Source organism: Diabrotica virgifera, chromosome 10, assembly GCF_917563875.1.
Source record: "Diabrotica virgifera virgifera chromosome 10, PGI_DIABVI_V3a".
NCBI classification, from domain to species: Eukaryota; Metazoa; Arthropoda; class Insecta; order Coleoptera; family Chrysomelidae; genus Diabrotica; species Diabrotica virgifera.
In genome coordinates this window covers 11,835,642-11,852,685 of record NC_065452.1, presented here as the reverse complement: position 1 = coordinate 11,852,685, position 17,044 = coordinate 11,835,642, and the positions used below count along the sequence as shown (strand labels likewise).

Here is a 17,044-nt window from a genome sequence, read left to right as displayed (position 1 = left end):
GCACCATGGACACCTCCATAGCCATTAATGTCGACCTTCAGTCGAAACGTAGTATCAGCGAGGTACTCACTTCTCCAGAAACAAGTCATGCAGAAAAACCCTTTACTGTACCTACAACTAAACCTAAAGCCAAGAAGATTAAAAGCGACGAGCAGCATGTTGCATTGAAATCATCAAAATCATATGACCTTGAACCTGTCAAAAATTTTATCGAAAATCATTCGACCCCTTTTGTCTTCAATTATGACCAACTGAACCTTCTTATTAGCAATATTACTGGCGCGAAAAATCCTATTGATATCATTATTCAAGATTTTACTCCCGACCTAATGCGATTACACCATATGTTAACTGAAGTTTATAAACAATTGAAAAACAGATCATCCAAACCTTTTATCACCACTCTCAGAAAGAAAATCCTACGACACTTGGGTAACGAGGTCTCTGAATCCGAGGGCGAGTCTTCTCAGTTTAGCCAGTAAACTTACATTTTCATATAATAAAATTCACTAAGCTACTGGAGTAGAATATAGACAAATTTTTCCATCGACTACCAACCTTTCAAACACTTATTTATGAATTTTCTATTGCGATTTTATCTGCTAAGATCTATGCAGTACTCAAAGCTATCATGCATATGAATTCTAATGATATTTCTAATTCAGTTAACTTAAGTGACTCACTAAGCGCTCTTCAAACCCTTAAAAAGATCTATCCCAACTGTCCTATTGAGAAACGCATAAAATTCGAACTGATGTAGGCTCAAGAAAACGCTAGACGAATCAGATTTTTATAGATACCATCCCACATTGGCATTGCAGGCAACGAAAAAGCCAACCAGTGCGCGAGTGAAATTGCCGTATGTGCTGATATAGAAAAGATGAGTGCCGAAATACCGCGAGTGATATAAAAGCTTACATTAAGAATCATGTTTTGTGCAAGTGGACATACCTAATGTATAAGTAATTTATTGGGCACTAATTACTCAATGGACAATATTGTAACATTTCTAAAATCCATAGGAATATTTTATAGAATTTAGCTTTGTATTCTGTAGCCGCCGCTAATCACCATTAAGGTGGATGCGGCTATACTTTCTAAATAAAAAAAAATCAACAATACCATACATATATATGTGTATATATATATATATATATATATATATATATATATATATATATATATATATATATATATATATATATATATATATAATTCTGAGGTTATTGGGATATGCAGCGGTGAAATAAGTGTACTCTTTTAACTAAGTTTCAAGCTTTCGAAAATGTTTATTTTCATCATCAGGAATAACTGAAATAAAGTGCTACTGTTAGTACAGCATCCTCGAAAACATACAGTACAAGGTGTAAAGGTTTAAAAAATTTACGTTATTGAGATTTGCTTTCCGTGGATGTTATACTCACAGGTGACAAATTCACGCACCACTCATTGATTGAGTCAAATATTAAAAAATACATGGTGTAAAAGACCAAATTGACAAATTATTTTCTACACTAACACATAAGAAAAAGACAATTAAAAAGGTTTACATGCCACGTGTGCCGGCAAGTGTGAAATGTGAGGTTAGAAGTCAATGTCATTCCTGGACATACGCAAATGACACCACTTCTTCTTTTTTCTTTGTCTTATGTAGTACTAATACTTTAAGAATACACATCAAAAATTTACCAGAGTTTTGTTTGAAGTTAAAAACCAAAATTATAAATAATTTACATTTCAATGTACTGAAAGCTGGAAACTTTACAATGAATCAGTTGAAAAGACATCATTGAAATGAGGATAGTTGTCCAAACATAATAGATATGAGTAAATAGAGCTTAATTGATTTATGTCACTCCTTTTGTTCATTGCATTAGAATTCTGCGAAATGAAAGCCATCTCTAAGAACAGTCTTTTAGTATAGTTGGATTCAGAAGCTAAAACTCTGACCGATTCGTAATTCATTTTGTGATGTTCTTTATTAACATGTTCGGCAAGAGCAGATCTTTCAGGATATAATCTGCTATCACTGCGGTGACTAACTAAACGACTACCTAAATTGCGTGCGGTTTGTCCAACATATACCAAATTACAGTTGTTACAGGGAATCTGGTAGACAACGTTAGAACAATCCCTAATGTCACTCTTGTCCTTAACCTTTGAAAATATAGATCGTGAAGTTAAAGATGTTTTAAAGGCTATTTTCAAGTTAGGGATGTCTTTAAACAGTCTAGCCAGTCTGGGTGTTATGCCTTTCACGTATTTTAAAGAAGTATATAAACAATTGGCATTTTGTTCTCCGCTTGTAACAGTAATTTGCAACTCATCATTGTGGCGTATTATGTCAGGGGTCAAACTGAATAATATCTTGGTGACTAGGTGTTTTGGATAAGAGTTGTCGATAAAAAGGTTAGACAGGATTCTCAGGTTCTTCTGATGGCAAGAAGGATCACTGATAGCTATGATTCTAGCCTTCATTTGCTTAATCAAGTTGATTTTTATTGAGTGTCGATGATATGACCAATAGTTAAGAAAACGTCCAGAACTATGAGGTTTTCTATGCCAGTCAATTCTCAGGGAGTTGTTATGGGTTCTAATGAACCGGGTATCAAGAAAGGGGACTGAGCATAGATCATCCTCATGTTCAATTGTGAACTGTAATAGAGGGTCATAACTATTGAATACTTGCAAAATTTCAGCTGATCTATTGCTAGGAATAGCGAGGATTAAGTCATCCACATACTTTTTAACAAAAGGAATATAGAAGGACAATTCTGGGATCACCATATCCAGTAAATGATCCATCACATAACAGGCCAGAATGGGAGAGATAGTACCTCCCATAGGAGTCCCTTGTGTTTGTCTAAACACAGTATTATTAAATGTGAAATAGGTGTTGTTAAAAAGAAAGGAGATGAGTTTTTTGAAAGATTCCAAGCTAATATTGCAATGAGAACTAATAAAATTCCAATTGTTTTCAACAGCTATTAAGGCTGCATCTAGATGTACATTAGTGAACAAAGAGACTACATCCAGACTGATAATAACATAGCCCTCAGGTAACTGATAGTTGTTAAAGCTGTTAAAGACATCAAAAGAACTTTTTACGTCATATTCATTAGAGACATATGCATTGGTCAAAATCTCAGTCAAAAAAGATGCTAATAAATTAGTAGGTGAACCAATGCATGCAACAATGGGACGTACCGAAAGCTGTGGTTTATGAATCTTAGGTAAAGCGTAAAACTTGGGTATGACACCCTTATACCCTGTTAATTTTTTCTTTGTATCATCATCTATTTGTCCCGAACTGCATAATTCCTTGATGAGGTTATTGCATTTAGTTTGAACAGTATTAGTTGGATCTCTGTTCAATCTCTCATATATGTTATCAGAATTTAGCAATTGGAGACATAGATCTAAGTATCTCTGCTTCTCCAGAACTACAGTTACATTACATTTGTCAGAAGGCATGACAATAATGTTAGTGTTTTCACTAAGAAACTTACGAGTTTTATGTAACATAGCTCTGTAGAAGTTAAAGCTACTCTTACTGTTATTTTTATGTACATAATCAGTAATGATGTACGTAGATTTAGCTACTAGCACGTCCCTCAGTTGTGCATCCGTGACAGAGTGCATAATTGTTTCAACGTCAGCCAACATATCCCTGATAGGGATATCTTTCCCTACAATAGGTTCTATACTGAACTTTGGACCCAAAGACAAAAATCTAGAAATATCATCGGGCAAGGTTACATTGGAGAGGTTCTTAATCCAACCCGGTTTTGTCTTTAGTTTCAAGTTCAGTTCTTGATTAAATAATCTATTATATTTGTTAGTATTTACTAATTTGGTTTTATGAAAAGTTTTGTTATATAAAACTTGTTGTTTACTAGAAAAGTTGTTAAAAATGAATTCAGAAGTAAAGTCAATGATGTCTCTTTTGAGTTTAGATAAATTAGACTCTAAATTGTTAATGACTTTAATGCAATTAGAAATTTCTAAATTCAAAATTCTGTTTTCTAACCTGGTAAATTGTAAAGCATCCTTGTTCGACTGGATGTCCTGTCTTTGTAATAATTTAGTGATGGATGAAGTGGAGTGTATGATGTGTGTAGGTGAAATGTTTGATGATCTACATCTTAATAAAAAACATCTTTTATTGTATTCTCTTGCCAATTTTTGTTTAGTCTTTGACCAATCCTTGAGTGCCCGTACAGCGAGGTCACCATAGCGATATGCGATGTTCTGATAAAATCCCATGCCTTAAAAAGAAAAGGAAAAGAAGTCTTTGCTGACAACGTAGAAAACGGAATTCTGAGGTTATTGGGATATGCAGCGGTGAAATAAGTGTACTCTTTTAACTAAGTTTCAAGCTTTCGAAAATGTTTATTTTCATCATCAGGAATAACTGAAATAAAGTGCTACTGTTAGTACAGCATCCTCGAAAACATACAGTACAAGGTGTAAAGGTTTAAAAACTTACGTTATTGAGATTTGCTTTCCGTGGATGTTATACTCACAGGTGACAAATTCACGCACCACTCATTGATTGAGTCAAATATTAAAAAATACATGGTGTAAAAGACCAAATTGACAAATTATTTTCTACACTAACACATAAGAAAAAGACAATTAAAAAGGTTTACATGCCACGTGTGCCGGCAAGTGTGAAATGTGAGGTTAGAAGTCAATGTCATTCCTGGACATACGCAAATGACACCACTTCTTCTTTTTTCTTTGTCTTATGTAGTACTAATACTTTAAGAATACACATCAAAAATTTACCAGAGTTTTGTTTGAAGTTAAAAACCAAAATTATAAATAATTTACATTTCAATGTACTGAAAGCTGGAAACTTTACAATGAATCAGTTGAAAAGACATCATTGAAATGAGGATAGTTGTCCAAACATAATAGATATGAGTAAATAGAGCTTAATTGATTTATGTCACTCCTTTTGTTCATTGCATTAGAATTCTGCGAAATGAAAGCCATCTCTAAGAACAGTCTTTTAGTATAGTTGGATTCAGAAGCTAAAACTCTGACCGATTCGTAATTCATTTTGTGATGTTCTTTATTAACATGTTCGGCAAGAGCAGATCTTTCAGGATATAATCTGCTATCACTGCGGTGACTAACTAAACGACTACCTAAATTGCGTGCGGTTTGTCCAACATATACCAAATTACAGTTGTTACAGGGAATCTGGTAGACAACGTTAGAACAATCCCTAATGTCACTCTTGTCCTTAACCTTTGAAAATATAGATCGTGAAGTTAAAGATGTTTTAAAGGCTATTTTCAAGTTAGGGATGTCTTTAAACAGTCTAGCCAGTCTGGGTGTTATGCCTTTCACGTATTTTAAAGAAGTATATAAACAATTGGCATTTTGTTCTCCGCTTGTAACAGTAATTTGCAACTCATCATTGTGGCGTATTATGTCAGGGGTCAAACTGAATAATATCTTGGTGACTAGGTGTTTTGGATAAGAGTTGTCGATAAAAAGGTTAGACAGGATTCTCAGGTTCTTCTGATGGCAAGAAGGATCACTGATAGCTATGATTCTAGCCTTCATTTGCTTAATCAAGTTGATTTTTATTGAGTGTCGATGATATGACCAATAGTTAAGAAAACGTCCAGAACTATGAGGTTTTCTATGCCAGTCAATTCTCAGGGAGTTGTTATGGGTTCTAATGAACCGGGTATCAAGAAAGGGGACTGAGCATAGATCATCCTCATGTTCAATTGTGAACTGTAATAGAGGGTCATAACTATTGAATACTTGCAAAATTTCAGCTGATCTATTGCTAGGAATAGCGAGGATTAAGTCATCCACATACTTTTTAACAAAAGGAATATAGAAGGACAATTCTGGGATCACCATATCCAGTAAATGATCCATCACATAACAGGCCAGAATGGGAGAGATAGTACCTCCCATAGGAGTCCCTTGTGTTTGTCTAAACACAGTATTATTAAATGTGAAATAGGTGTTGTTAAAAAGAAAGGAGATGAGTTTTTTGAAAGATTCCAAGCTAATATTGCAATGAGAACTAATAAAATTCCAATTGTTTTCAACAGCTATTAAGGCTGCATCTAGATGTACATTAGTGAACAAAGAGACTACATCCAGACTGATAATAACATAGCCCTCAGGTAACTGATAGTTGTTAAAGCTGTTAAAGACATCAAAAGAACTTTTTACGTCATATTCATTAGAGACATATGCATTGGTCAAAATCTCAGTCAAAAAAGATGCTAATAAATTAGTAGGTGAACCAATGCATGCAACAATGGGACGTACCGAAAGCTGTGGTTTATGAATCTTAGGTAAAGCGTAAAACTTGGGTATGACACCCTTATACCCTGTTAATTTTTTCTTTGTATCATCATCTATTTGTCCCGAACTGCATAATTCCTTGATGAGGTTATTGCATTTAGTTTGAACAGTATTAGTTGGATCTCTGTTCAATCTCTCATATATGTTATCAGAATTTAGCAATTGGAGACATAGATCTAAGTATCTCTGCTTCTCCAGAACTACAGTTACATTACATTTGTCAGAAGGCATGACAATAATGTTAGTGTTTTCACTAAGAAACTTACGAGTTTTATGTAACATAGCTCTGTAGAAGTTAAAGCTACTCTTACTGTTATTTTTATGTACATAATCAGTAATGATGTACGTAGATTTAGCTACTAGCACGTCCCTCAGTTGTGCATCCGTGACAGAGTGCATAATTGTTTCAACGTCAGCCAACATATCCCTGATAGGGATATCTTTCCCTACAATAGGTTCTATACTGAACTTTGGACCCAAAGACAAAAATCTAGAAATATCATCGGGCAAGGTTACATTGGAGAGGTTCTTAATCCAACCCGGTTTTGTCTTTAGTTTCAAGTTCAGTTCTTGATTAAATAATCTATTATATTTGTTAGTATTTACTAATTTGGTTTTATGAAAAGTTTTGTTATATAAAACTTGTTGTTTACTAGAAAAGTTGTTAAAAATGAATTCAGAAGTAAAGTCAATGATGTCTCTTTTGAGTTTAGATAAATTAGACTCTAAATTGTTAATGACTTTAATGCAATTAGAAATTTCTAAATTCAAAATTCTGTTTTCTAACCTGGTAAATTGTAAAGCATCCTTGTTCGACTGGATGTCCTGTCTTTGTAATAATTTAGTGATGGATGAAGTGGAGTGTATGATGTGTGTAGGTGAAATGTTTGATGATCTACATCTTAATAAAAAACATCTTTTATTGTATTCTCTTGCCAATTTTTGTTTAGTCTTTGACCAATCCTTGAGTGCCCGTACAGCGAGGTCACCATAGCGATATGCGATGTTCTGATAAAATCCCATGCCTTAAAAAGAAAAGGAAAAGAAGTCTTTGCTGACAACGTAGAAAACGGAATTCTGAGGTTATTGGGATATGCAGCGGTGAAATAAGTGTACTCTTTTAACTAAGTTTCAAGCTTTCGAAAATGTTTATTTTCATCATCAGGAATAACTGAAATAAAGTGCTACTGTTAGTACAGCATCCTCGAAAACATACAGTACAAGGTGTAAAGGTTTAAAAACTTACGTTATTGAGATTTGCTTTCCGTGGATGTTATACTCACAGGTGACAAATTCACGCACCACTCATTGATTGAGTCAAATATTAAAAAATACATGGTGTAAAAGACCAAATTGACAAATTATTTTCTACACTAACACATAAGAAAAAGACAATTAAAAAGGTTTACATGCCACGTGTGCCGGCAAGTGTGAAATGTGAGGTTAGAAGTCAATGTCATTCCTGGACATACGCAAATGACACCACTTCTTCTTTTTTCTTTGTCTTATGTAGTACTAATACTTTAAGAATACACATCAAAAATTTACCAGAGTTTTGTTTGAAGTTAAAAACCAAAATTATAAATAATTTACATTTCAATGTACTGAAAGCTGGAAACTTTACAATGAATCAGTTGAAAAGACATCATTGAAATGAGGATAGTTGTCCAAACATAATAGATATGAGTAAATAGAGCTTAATTGATTTATGTCACTCCTTTTGTTCATTGCATTAGAATTCTGCGAAATGAAAGCCATCTCTAAGAACAGTCTTTTAGTATAGTTGGATTCAGAAGCTAAAACTCTGACCGATTCGTAATTCATTTTGTGATGTTCTTTATTAACATGTTCGGCAAGAGCAGATCTTTCAGGATATAATCTGCTATCACTGCGGTGACTAACTAAACGACTACCTAAATTGCGTGCGGTTTGTCCAACATATACCAAATTACAGTTGTTACAGGGAATCTGGTAGACAACGTTAGAACAATCCCTAATGTCACTCTTGTCCTTAACCTTTGAAAATATAGATCGTGAAAATACGTGAAAGGCATAACACCCAGACTGGCTAGACTGTTTAAAGACATCCCTAACTTGAAAATAGCCTTTAAAACATCTTTAACTTCACGATCTATATTTTCAAAGGTTAAGGACAAGAGTGACATTAGGGATTGTTCTAACGTTGTCTACCAGATTCCCTGTAACAACTGTAATTTGGTATATGTTGGACAAACCGCACGCAATTTAGGTAGTCGTTTAGTTAGTCACCGCAGTGATAGCAGATTATATCCTGAAAGATCTGCTCTTGCCGAACATGTTAATAAAGAACATCACAAAATGAATTACGAATCGGTCAGAGTTTTAGCTTCTGAATCCAACTATACTAAAAGACTGTTCTTAGAGATGGCTTTCATTTCGCAGAATTCTAATGCAATGAACAAAAGGAGTGACATAAATCAATTAAGCTCTATTTACTCATATCTATTATGTTTGGACAACTATCCTCATTTCAATGATGTCTTTTCAACTGATTCATTGTAAAGTTTCCAGCTTTCAGTACATTGAAATGTAAATTATTTATAATTTTGGTTTTTAACTTCAAACAAAACTCTGGTAAATTTTGATGTGTATTCTTAAAGTATTAGTACTACATAAGACAAAGAAAAAAGAAGAAGTGGTGTCATTTGCGTATGTCCAGGAATGACATTGACTTCTAACCTCACATTTCACACTTGCCGGCACACGTGGCATGTAAACCTTTTTAATTGTCTTTTTCTTATGTGTTAGTGTAGAAAATAATTTGTCAATTTGGTCTTTTACACCATGTATTTTTTAATATTTGACTCAATCAATGAGTGGTGCGTGAATTTGTCACCTGTGAGTATAACATCCACGGAAAGCAAATCTCAATAACGTAAGTTTTTAAACCTTTACACCTTGTACTGTATGTTTTCGAGGATGCTGTACTAACAGTAGCACTTTATTTCAGTTATTCCTGATGATGAAAATAAACATTTTCGAAAGCTTGAAACTTAGTTAAAAGAGTACACTTATTTCACCGCTGCATATCCCAATAACCTCAGAATTCCGTTTTCTACGTTGTCAGCAAAGACTTCTTTTCCTTTTCTTTTTAAGGCATGGGATTTTATCAGAACATCGCATATCGCTATGGTGACCTCGCTGTACGGGCACTCAAGGATTGGTCAAAGACTAAACAAAAATTGGCAAGAGAATACAATAAAAGATGTTTTTTATTAAGATGTAGATCATCAAACATTTCACCTACACACATCATACACTCCACTTCATCCATCACTAAATTATTACAAAGACAGGACATCCAGTCGAACAAGGATGCTTTACAATTTACCAGGTTAGAAAACAGAATTTTGAATTTAGAAATTTCTAATTGCATTAAAGTCATTAACAATTTAGAGTCTAATTTATCTAAACTCAAAAGAGACATCATTGACTTTACTTCTGAATTCATTTTTAACAACTTTTCTAGTAAACAACAAGTTTTATATAACAAAACTTTTCATAAAACCAAATTAGTAAATACTAACAAATATAATAGATTATTTAATCAAGAACTGAACTTGAAACTAAAGACAAAACCGGGTTGGATTAAGAACCTCTCCAATGTAACCTTGCCCGATGATATTTCTAGATTTTTGTCTTTGGGTCCAAAGTTCAGTATAGAACCTATTGTAGGGAAAGATATCCCTATCAGGGATATGTTGGCTGACGTTGAAACAATTATGCACTCTGTCACGGATGCACAACTGAGGGACGTGCTAGTAGCTAAATCTACGTACATCATTACTGATTATGTACATAAAAATAACAGTAAGAGTAGCTTTAACTTCTACAGAGCTATGTTACATAAAACTCGTAAGTTTCTTAGTGAAAACACTAACATTATTGTCATGCCTTCTGACAAATGTAATGTAACTGTAGTTCTGGAGAAGCAGAGATACTTAGATCTATGTCTCCAATTGCTAAATTCTGATAACATATATGAGAGATTGAACAGAGATCCAACTAATACTGTTCAAACTAAATGCAATAACCTCATCAAGGAATTATGCAGTTCGGGACAAATAGATGATGATACAAAGAAAAAATTAACAGGGTATAAGGGTGTCATACCCAAGTTTTACGCTTTACCTAAGATTCATAAACCACAGCTTTCGGTACGTCCCATTGTTGCATGCATTGGTTCACCTACTAATTTATTAGCATCTTTTTTGACTGAGATTTTGACCAATGCATATGTCTCTAATGAATATGACGTAAAAAGTTCTTTTGATGTCTTTAACAGCTTTAACAACTATCAGTTACCTGAGGGCTATGTTATTATCAGTCTGGATGTAGTCTCTTTGTTCACTAATGTACATCTAGATGCAGCCTTAATAGCTGTTGAAAACAATTGGAATTTTATTAGTTCTCATTGCAATATTAGCTTGGAATCTTTCAAAAAACTCATCTCCTTTCTTTTTAACAACACCTATTTCACATTTAATAATACTGTGTTTAGACAAACACAAGGGACTCCTATGGGAGGTACTATCTCTCCCATTCTGGCCTGTTATGTGATGGATCATTTACTGGATATGGTGATCCCAGAATTGTCCTTCTATATTCCTTTTGTTAAAAAGTATGTGGATGACTTAATCCTCGCTATTCCTAGCAATAGATCAGCTGAAATTTTGCAAGTATTCAATAGTTATGACCCTCTATTACAGTTCACAATTGAACATGAGGATGATCTATGCTCAGTCCCCTTTCTTGATACCCGGTTCATTAGAACCCATAACAACTCCCTGAGAATTGACTGGCATAGAAAACCTCATAGTTCTGGACGTTTTCTTAACTATTGGTCATATCATCGACACTCAATAAAAATCAACTTGATTAAGCAAATGAAGGCTAGAATCATAGCTATCAGTGATCCTTCTTGCCATCAGAAGAACCTGAGAATCCTGTCTAACCTTTTTATCGACAACTCTTATCCAAAACACCTAGTCACCAAGATATTATTCAGTTTGACCCCTGACATAATACGCCACAATGATGAGTTGCAAATTACTGTTACAAGCGGAGAACAAAATGCCAATTGTTTATATACTTCTTTAAAATACGTGAAAGGCATAACACCCAGACTGGCTAGACTGTTTAAAGACATCCCTAACTTGAAAATAGCCTTTAAAACATCTTTAACTTCACGATCTATATTTTCAAAGGTTAAGGACAAGAGTGACATTAGGGATTGTTCTAACGTTGTCTACCAGATTCCCTGTAACAACTGTAATTTGGTATATGTTGGACAAACCGCACGCAATTTAGGTAGTCGTTTAGTTAGTCACCGCAGTGATAGCAGATTATATCCTGAAAGATCTGCTCTTGCCGAACATGTTAATAAAGAACATCACAAAATGAATTACGAATCGGTCAGAGTTTTAGCTTCTGAATCCAACTATACTAAAAGACTGTTCTTAGAGATGGCTTTCATTTCGCAGAATTCTAATGCAATGAACAAAAGGAGTGACATAAATCAATTAAGCTCTATTTACTCATATCTATTATGTTTGGACAACTATCCTCATTTCAATGATGTCTTTTCAACTGATTCATTGTAAAGTTTCCAGCTTTCAGTACATTGAAATGTAAATTATTTATAATTTTGGTTTTTAACTTCAAACAAAACTCTGGTAAATTTTTGATGTGTATTCTTAAAGTATTAGTACTACATAAGACAAAGAAAAAAGAAGAAGTGGTGTCATTTGCGTATGTCCAGGAATGACATTGACTTCTAACCTCACATTTCACACTTGCCGGCACACGTGGCATGTAAACCTTTTTAATTGTCTTTTTCTTATGTGTTAGTGTAGAAAATAATTTGTCAATTTGGTCTTTTACACCATGTATTTTTTAATATTTGACTCAATCAATGAGTGGTGCGTGAATTTGTCACCTGTGAGTATAACATCCACGGAAAGCAAATCTCAATAACGTAAGTTTTTAAACCTTTACACCTTGTACTGTATGTTTTCGAGGATGCTGTACTAACAGTAGCACTTTATTTCAGTTATTCCTGATGATGAAAATAAACATTTTCGAAAGCTTGAAACTTAGTTAAAAGAGTACACTTATTTCACCGCTGCATATCCCAATAACCTCAGAATTCCGTTTTCTACGTTGTCAGCAAAGACTTCTTTTCCTTATATATATATATATCACAAAGCATGTCACAAAGCAAGAGATCTTTTGAACCGAGTTAAAGTTAAATTGAAAATATCATAATCAAATTCATTTAATAGCTCCATGTATCTATCCAATGGGTTGTGAATACCATAATGTTGTTCTGTGGAAAGGAATGTTAAAAACATTGTGGTAACGTAGAGCTTGGTTTGGAACCTTAAAGTTAATGTGATTTAACAGGTTTGGACAATCAATAAATCGATGTATGATTTTATATATAAATATAGCACCTGATATATCACGACGGTTCTTAAGTGGGGGTAAAGATAATAATTGTTGTTCAATAGAGGAATAATCATGATTTGTAATGGTAGTGTGAACATGGTAAGCACAAAATCTCAAAAATTTATGTTGGATCCTCTCGACCGTATTGATATGGTTTTGATAGTAAGGGGACCAAACTACCGAACAGTACTCCAACAAGGTTCTAACAATTGAGCAATAAACCAATCTCGTTACTTACAATTTTTCATAACAAAACCTAGAAGCTTAGATGCCTTCACAGAAATAGTATTAATGTGTTCTACAAAAGAAAGTTTTTCATCCATAATGACACCTAAGTCTTTAATGAAAGAAACGCGATTGTGTGGTTGGCTACATATAGAATAACCAGTTTCAACTCTCCCAACCTTATGTGTAAAACTTATGAAAGAGCACTTATTGGTATTTAAATTAAGTCTATTTTGAACACATCAGGCATGCAGACAGTCTAAATCCTCCTTTAGCAAATTTTGGTCTCTAATCGTTTCTATAACTCTCCAGAATTTTAAATCATCAGAAAACATTAAACACTTACTATTACGAAAGCAGTCAATTATATCATTAACAAAGATGTTAAAAAGGAGAGGTGAAGTATGACCACCCTTAGAAACTCCAGAGCTTACTTTTATTTCATCGGAGAGATGACTACCAATCTTCACCCTTTGACTGCGACCCGTTAAGTAATTTTTTATCCACTCCACAAATTCAGCACGAAAACCAAACAAGACCAACTTACACAAAAGAACCTGATGATCCACACGATCAAAGGTCTTAGAGAAATCTGTGTATATTGCATCGATTTCCTTACGATCCTCCATCTGAGTAAGAAGGTCAGACTGATAGCATACCAAACTTGTCGCAGTGGACTTATTTTTGCAAAAACCATGTTGTGACTCAGACAGTAAATATCGACAAGACCAAGAAAGCTGCTTAGCTACAAGGCAGTCAAACAGCTTAGGAATAGCAGATTGGATGCAGACACCATGGTAATTTTCAACATTATCCTTCAGACTACTCTTAAATACAGGTACTATATAACTTTCCTTCCAGGCCATCGGAAACGTCGAAGTTTCCAAGGATTTATTAAATAATAAAAATAATGGCACAACAATCGTACAAACACAACAGGAAATTTGGGATGCCATCTGGACCAGTAGTGAGCTTGGAAAGTAATGGAAAGTAATCCAAAGTAATGGAAAAAACTCAGCTGTTTTGACAGAAAAATCCTCAGAAGAATATTTGGACCTTATCACGATCCGAATACTAACCTATACCACAGTATATAGAGGTTCCAGTAAAATCACTCCTCTGTCGGCGCTTTGATCTCAGGAAGTAATACCGGCAGTACGCAATTGGTAATTCACCAGTGGTGGATGCGGGTTTCCCTGTTAAAAGCCGTACGTTTCTATGCGACTAGCAATGCGAGAGTGGGGCAAAAGCGACTGGGAACATTGCGCGGTCGCCATGCGCGACTACAGATTTTACTTCCAATTTTTCGGAGAGTGGTTCTACTGTCCCTCTTTATACTGGGCCTATACCAAATGAGAACAAATGCCGAGGTCAAACATGTATAGGGCAAGCGACATAGTCCAAGATATTAAATCCCAACGTCTAGGATGGGCTGGTCATGTCCATAGACTCCCTTAGGACGTGCACGAATGCGGTGGAGAGATAGCATATGGTAAAATTTAAGAACAATGGAGCTGCTTACTGATTCATCTGTCATGGACGACCACTCGAGATGGAAGCGATTTGTGAAGTCAGCCAAGACCTTCGCGGGATTGTAGTGCTACGAGAAGAAGAATAAGATTCTTTCATGGTAAGTTTTATCTTGTTCCTTATTTTTGATATTTATCATATTTTTCTAGAACATTTAATAATTGTCTTTGTTTAACTTCGTCAAAAGTTCATTTTAAATCTACATGTACCGGATGTCCCAATAAGAATGGCTCTCGGCCATATCTCAGGAACAGTTTATAATACAGCTTTGAGAAAAAAATATTTATAACAAAAGTTGACTCGTCAAAAGCCTGGAAATTATTTTCATAATTGTAGGACCACCGCTAGAGGGCGTAATTGAATATCAAAAATTAAAAAATCAAAATTTTACAAAATTTACCTAATGAAAGGCCACTATAAATCCAATCATGGTATTCTTTATAAAATTCTGCGCATATTTGATTTCACAAGTTTAAGTCTACCTTTGCAAATAAGAGGTGGGGGTGAGTGGGAACCTTTTTATGAAAAAATGACTGTAAGTCCGGTTCTGCTAAATCGAATCTTGCATACTTGGTCTTGTTGAAAACATCTCTTTTTCGTCAATGTAAGTGTCTTATTTTCGAAATTGCCTAATAAGTAATATGCAAGCTTGGAGGCGTTATTTAATTATTTTCAGAAATCTAGTTTTCTTTGGAAAATATTAAATACAATATGCATGAATTTTTGTATGAAAAGTATGAATTTTTAATCCTGTATTACAAAATTAGACCAAACTAGCAACATAATATCGAAAACCGCATGTCTATACATTTTTTCTACCTCTAGATATCTTAAGAAATGTGTAAATTTTAAACATAACTGATATTGTCACCGGTAAACGAGGTTAAGGAAAAGTAGTGTGCTATGGAACAAAACAAATAAACATTCTCCAGATGTAAACGTATATAATTAATTAAAACAACAATAAGACAAACAACACTATAAAATATAACAAAGAAATAAAACAACTACTTACTTAGTCTTAGTGACTGCCTAAATGTTCAAATTGTTGCCCATCATTTTCGATGCAAGCAAGCATTTACTCTTTCAAGAGTAGACCGAATAGGAACAGATTAACTGTTTTAGACTTTTATTTATGCGGACGGATTAAAGACATTGTTTTTGCCGCTAGGCCCACTACTCGAGAAAACATGATCTAGAATCTAGAGAATACGAAACGCCATTCAAAGCATTGCGAAAGCAGAAATTGAGACTGCTGTTCAATCTACTCTTGAAAGAGTAAATGATGGGCAACAATTTGAAAATTCAGGTCGTCACTAAGTAAGTAGTTGCTTTTATTTCTTTGTTATATTTTATAGTGTTGTTTGTCTTGTTGTTTTAATTAATTGTATACGTTTACATTTGGAAAACGTTTCTTTGATTTTTCCATTGCACACTACTTTTCCTTAACTTTACCGGTTACCGGTGACATTAACAGTTGTTTAAAATTTACATGTTTCTTAAAATATCTCGAGATAGAAAAAAGGTAGGTATCGACATGAGGTTTTCGGTATTATGTTGCTAATTTGGTCTTATTTTGTAATACAGGATTAAAAATGCATACTTGTATTTAATATTCTCCAAAGAAAACTAAATTTCCGAAAATAATTAAATAACGCCTACTAGCTGGCATATTGCTTATTAGGCTATTTCAAAAATAAGACTCTTACATTGACGAAAAATAGCTGTTTTCAACAAGACCAAGTATGCAAAATTCGATTTAGCAGATCCGGACTTACAGCCATTTTTCCATAAGAAGTTTCCCACTCACCCCCACCTATTATTTGCAAAGGTAGACTTAAACTTGTGAAATCAAATATGCGCAGATTTTTATGAAGAATACGATCATTAGATTTCCAGTGCCCTTTCATTAGGTAAATTTTGTAAAATTTAGATTTTTAAATTTTTGATATTCAATTACGCCCTCTAACGGTGAACCTATAATTATGAAAATAATTTCCAGGCTTGTCCCGAGGCAACTTTTGTTATAAATATTTTTTTTTCAAAGCTGTACTATAAACGGTTCCTGAGATATGGCCGAGAGCCATTCTTTTGAGACACCCGGTACATATTTCAATGTTTTTTTTGTAGCTTTTTCCAATATTTCCTAATATATTTATGTGTTGAATCAACGATTGATTGACTTCCTTTGCTTAAACAAATTTATTTTGATAATCATCCATTATTGTTTTGTGTGTTTTTTAAGTCTTGATTAGATAAGATAAGATTATGATACGTCTATAATTATTACTGTCTTGCATATATCCTGTTTAGGTATCAGAATTATCAAATTGTCGTGTTATCCAATTATGTCCAATTATTATTACTATAGCTCGAATTAGAACGAGATGATAGCCTAGACCGTCTTATAAAATATTCTGATGTTGGGATGCTTGTTGGCAGACTTGTTATCACA

The 17,044-nt window shown here is 34.0% G+C and overlaps 3 protein-coding genes across 5 annotated transcripts in view; 1 reads left to right on the top strand and 2 right to left on the bottom strand.

Moving 5' to 3' along the window:
* The window catches only part of LOC126878533 (oxysterol-binding protein-related protein 1), a 159,361-nt gene that overhangs the window by 134,176 nt on the left and 8,141 nt on the right, over nucleotides 1–17,044 (bottom strand). The gene's annotated exons all lie outside the window — the stretch shown is intronic.
* LOC126878531 (uncharacterized) lies at nucleotides 1,536–8,466 on the bottom strand. Of its 2 annotated transcripts, XR_007695692.1 has the most exons (3): nucleotides 7,592–8,466; nucleotides 4,490–7,516; nucleotides 4,274–4,414 (listed from the first exon to the last, which is right to left on the bottom strand). XR_007695692.1 is itself a non-coding variant. In XM_050641290.1 (2 exons), the coding sequence occupies exon 2, from the start codon at nucleotides 4,264–4,266 to the stop codon at nucleotides 1,762–1,764; it is 2,505 nt and encodes an 834-aa protein (XP_050497247.1). In that variant the 5' UTR covers nucleotides 4,267–4,414; nucleotides 7,592–8,466; the 3' UTR covers nucleotides 1,536–1,761. The 2 variants fall into 2 exon arrangements, 1 of the variants encoding a protein (XP_050497247.1); XM_050641290.1 differs by lacking the exon at nucleotides 4,490–7,516 and having other exon boundaries at nucleotides 1,536–4,414.
* Nucleotides 9,071–12,707, top strand: LOC126878532 (uncharacterized). The gene is made up of 2 exons (XM_050641291.1): nucleotides 9,071–9,259; nucleotides 9,335–12,707. The coding sequence occupies exon 2, from the start codon at nucleotides 9,483–9,485 to the stop codon at nucleotides 11,985–11,987; it is 2,505 nt and encodes an 834-aa protein (XP_050497248.1). The 5' UTR covers nucleotides 9,071–9,259; nucleotides 9,335–9,482; the 3' UTR covers nucleotides 11,988–12,707.

Coding starts and splice junctions, on each gene's coding strand:
- LOC126878531 (XM_050641290.1), bottom strand. CDS start 4,266: ATGGGATTTTATCAGAACATCGCATATCGCTATGGTGACCTCGCTGTA.
- LOC126878532 (XM_050641291.1), top strand. CDS start 9,483: ATGGGATTTTATCAGAACATCGCATATCGCTATGGTGACCTCGCTGTA.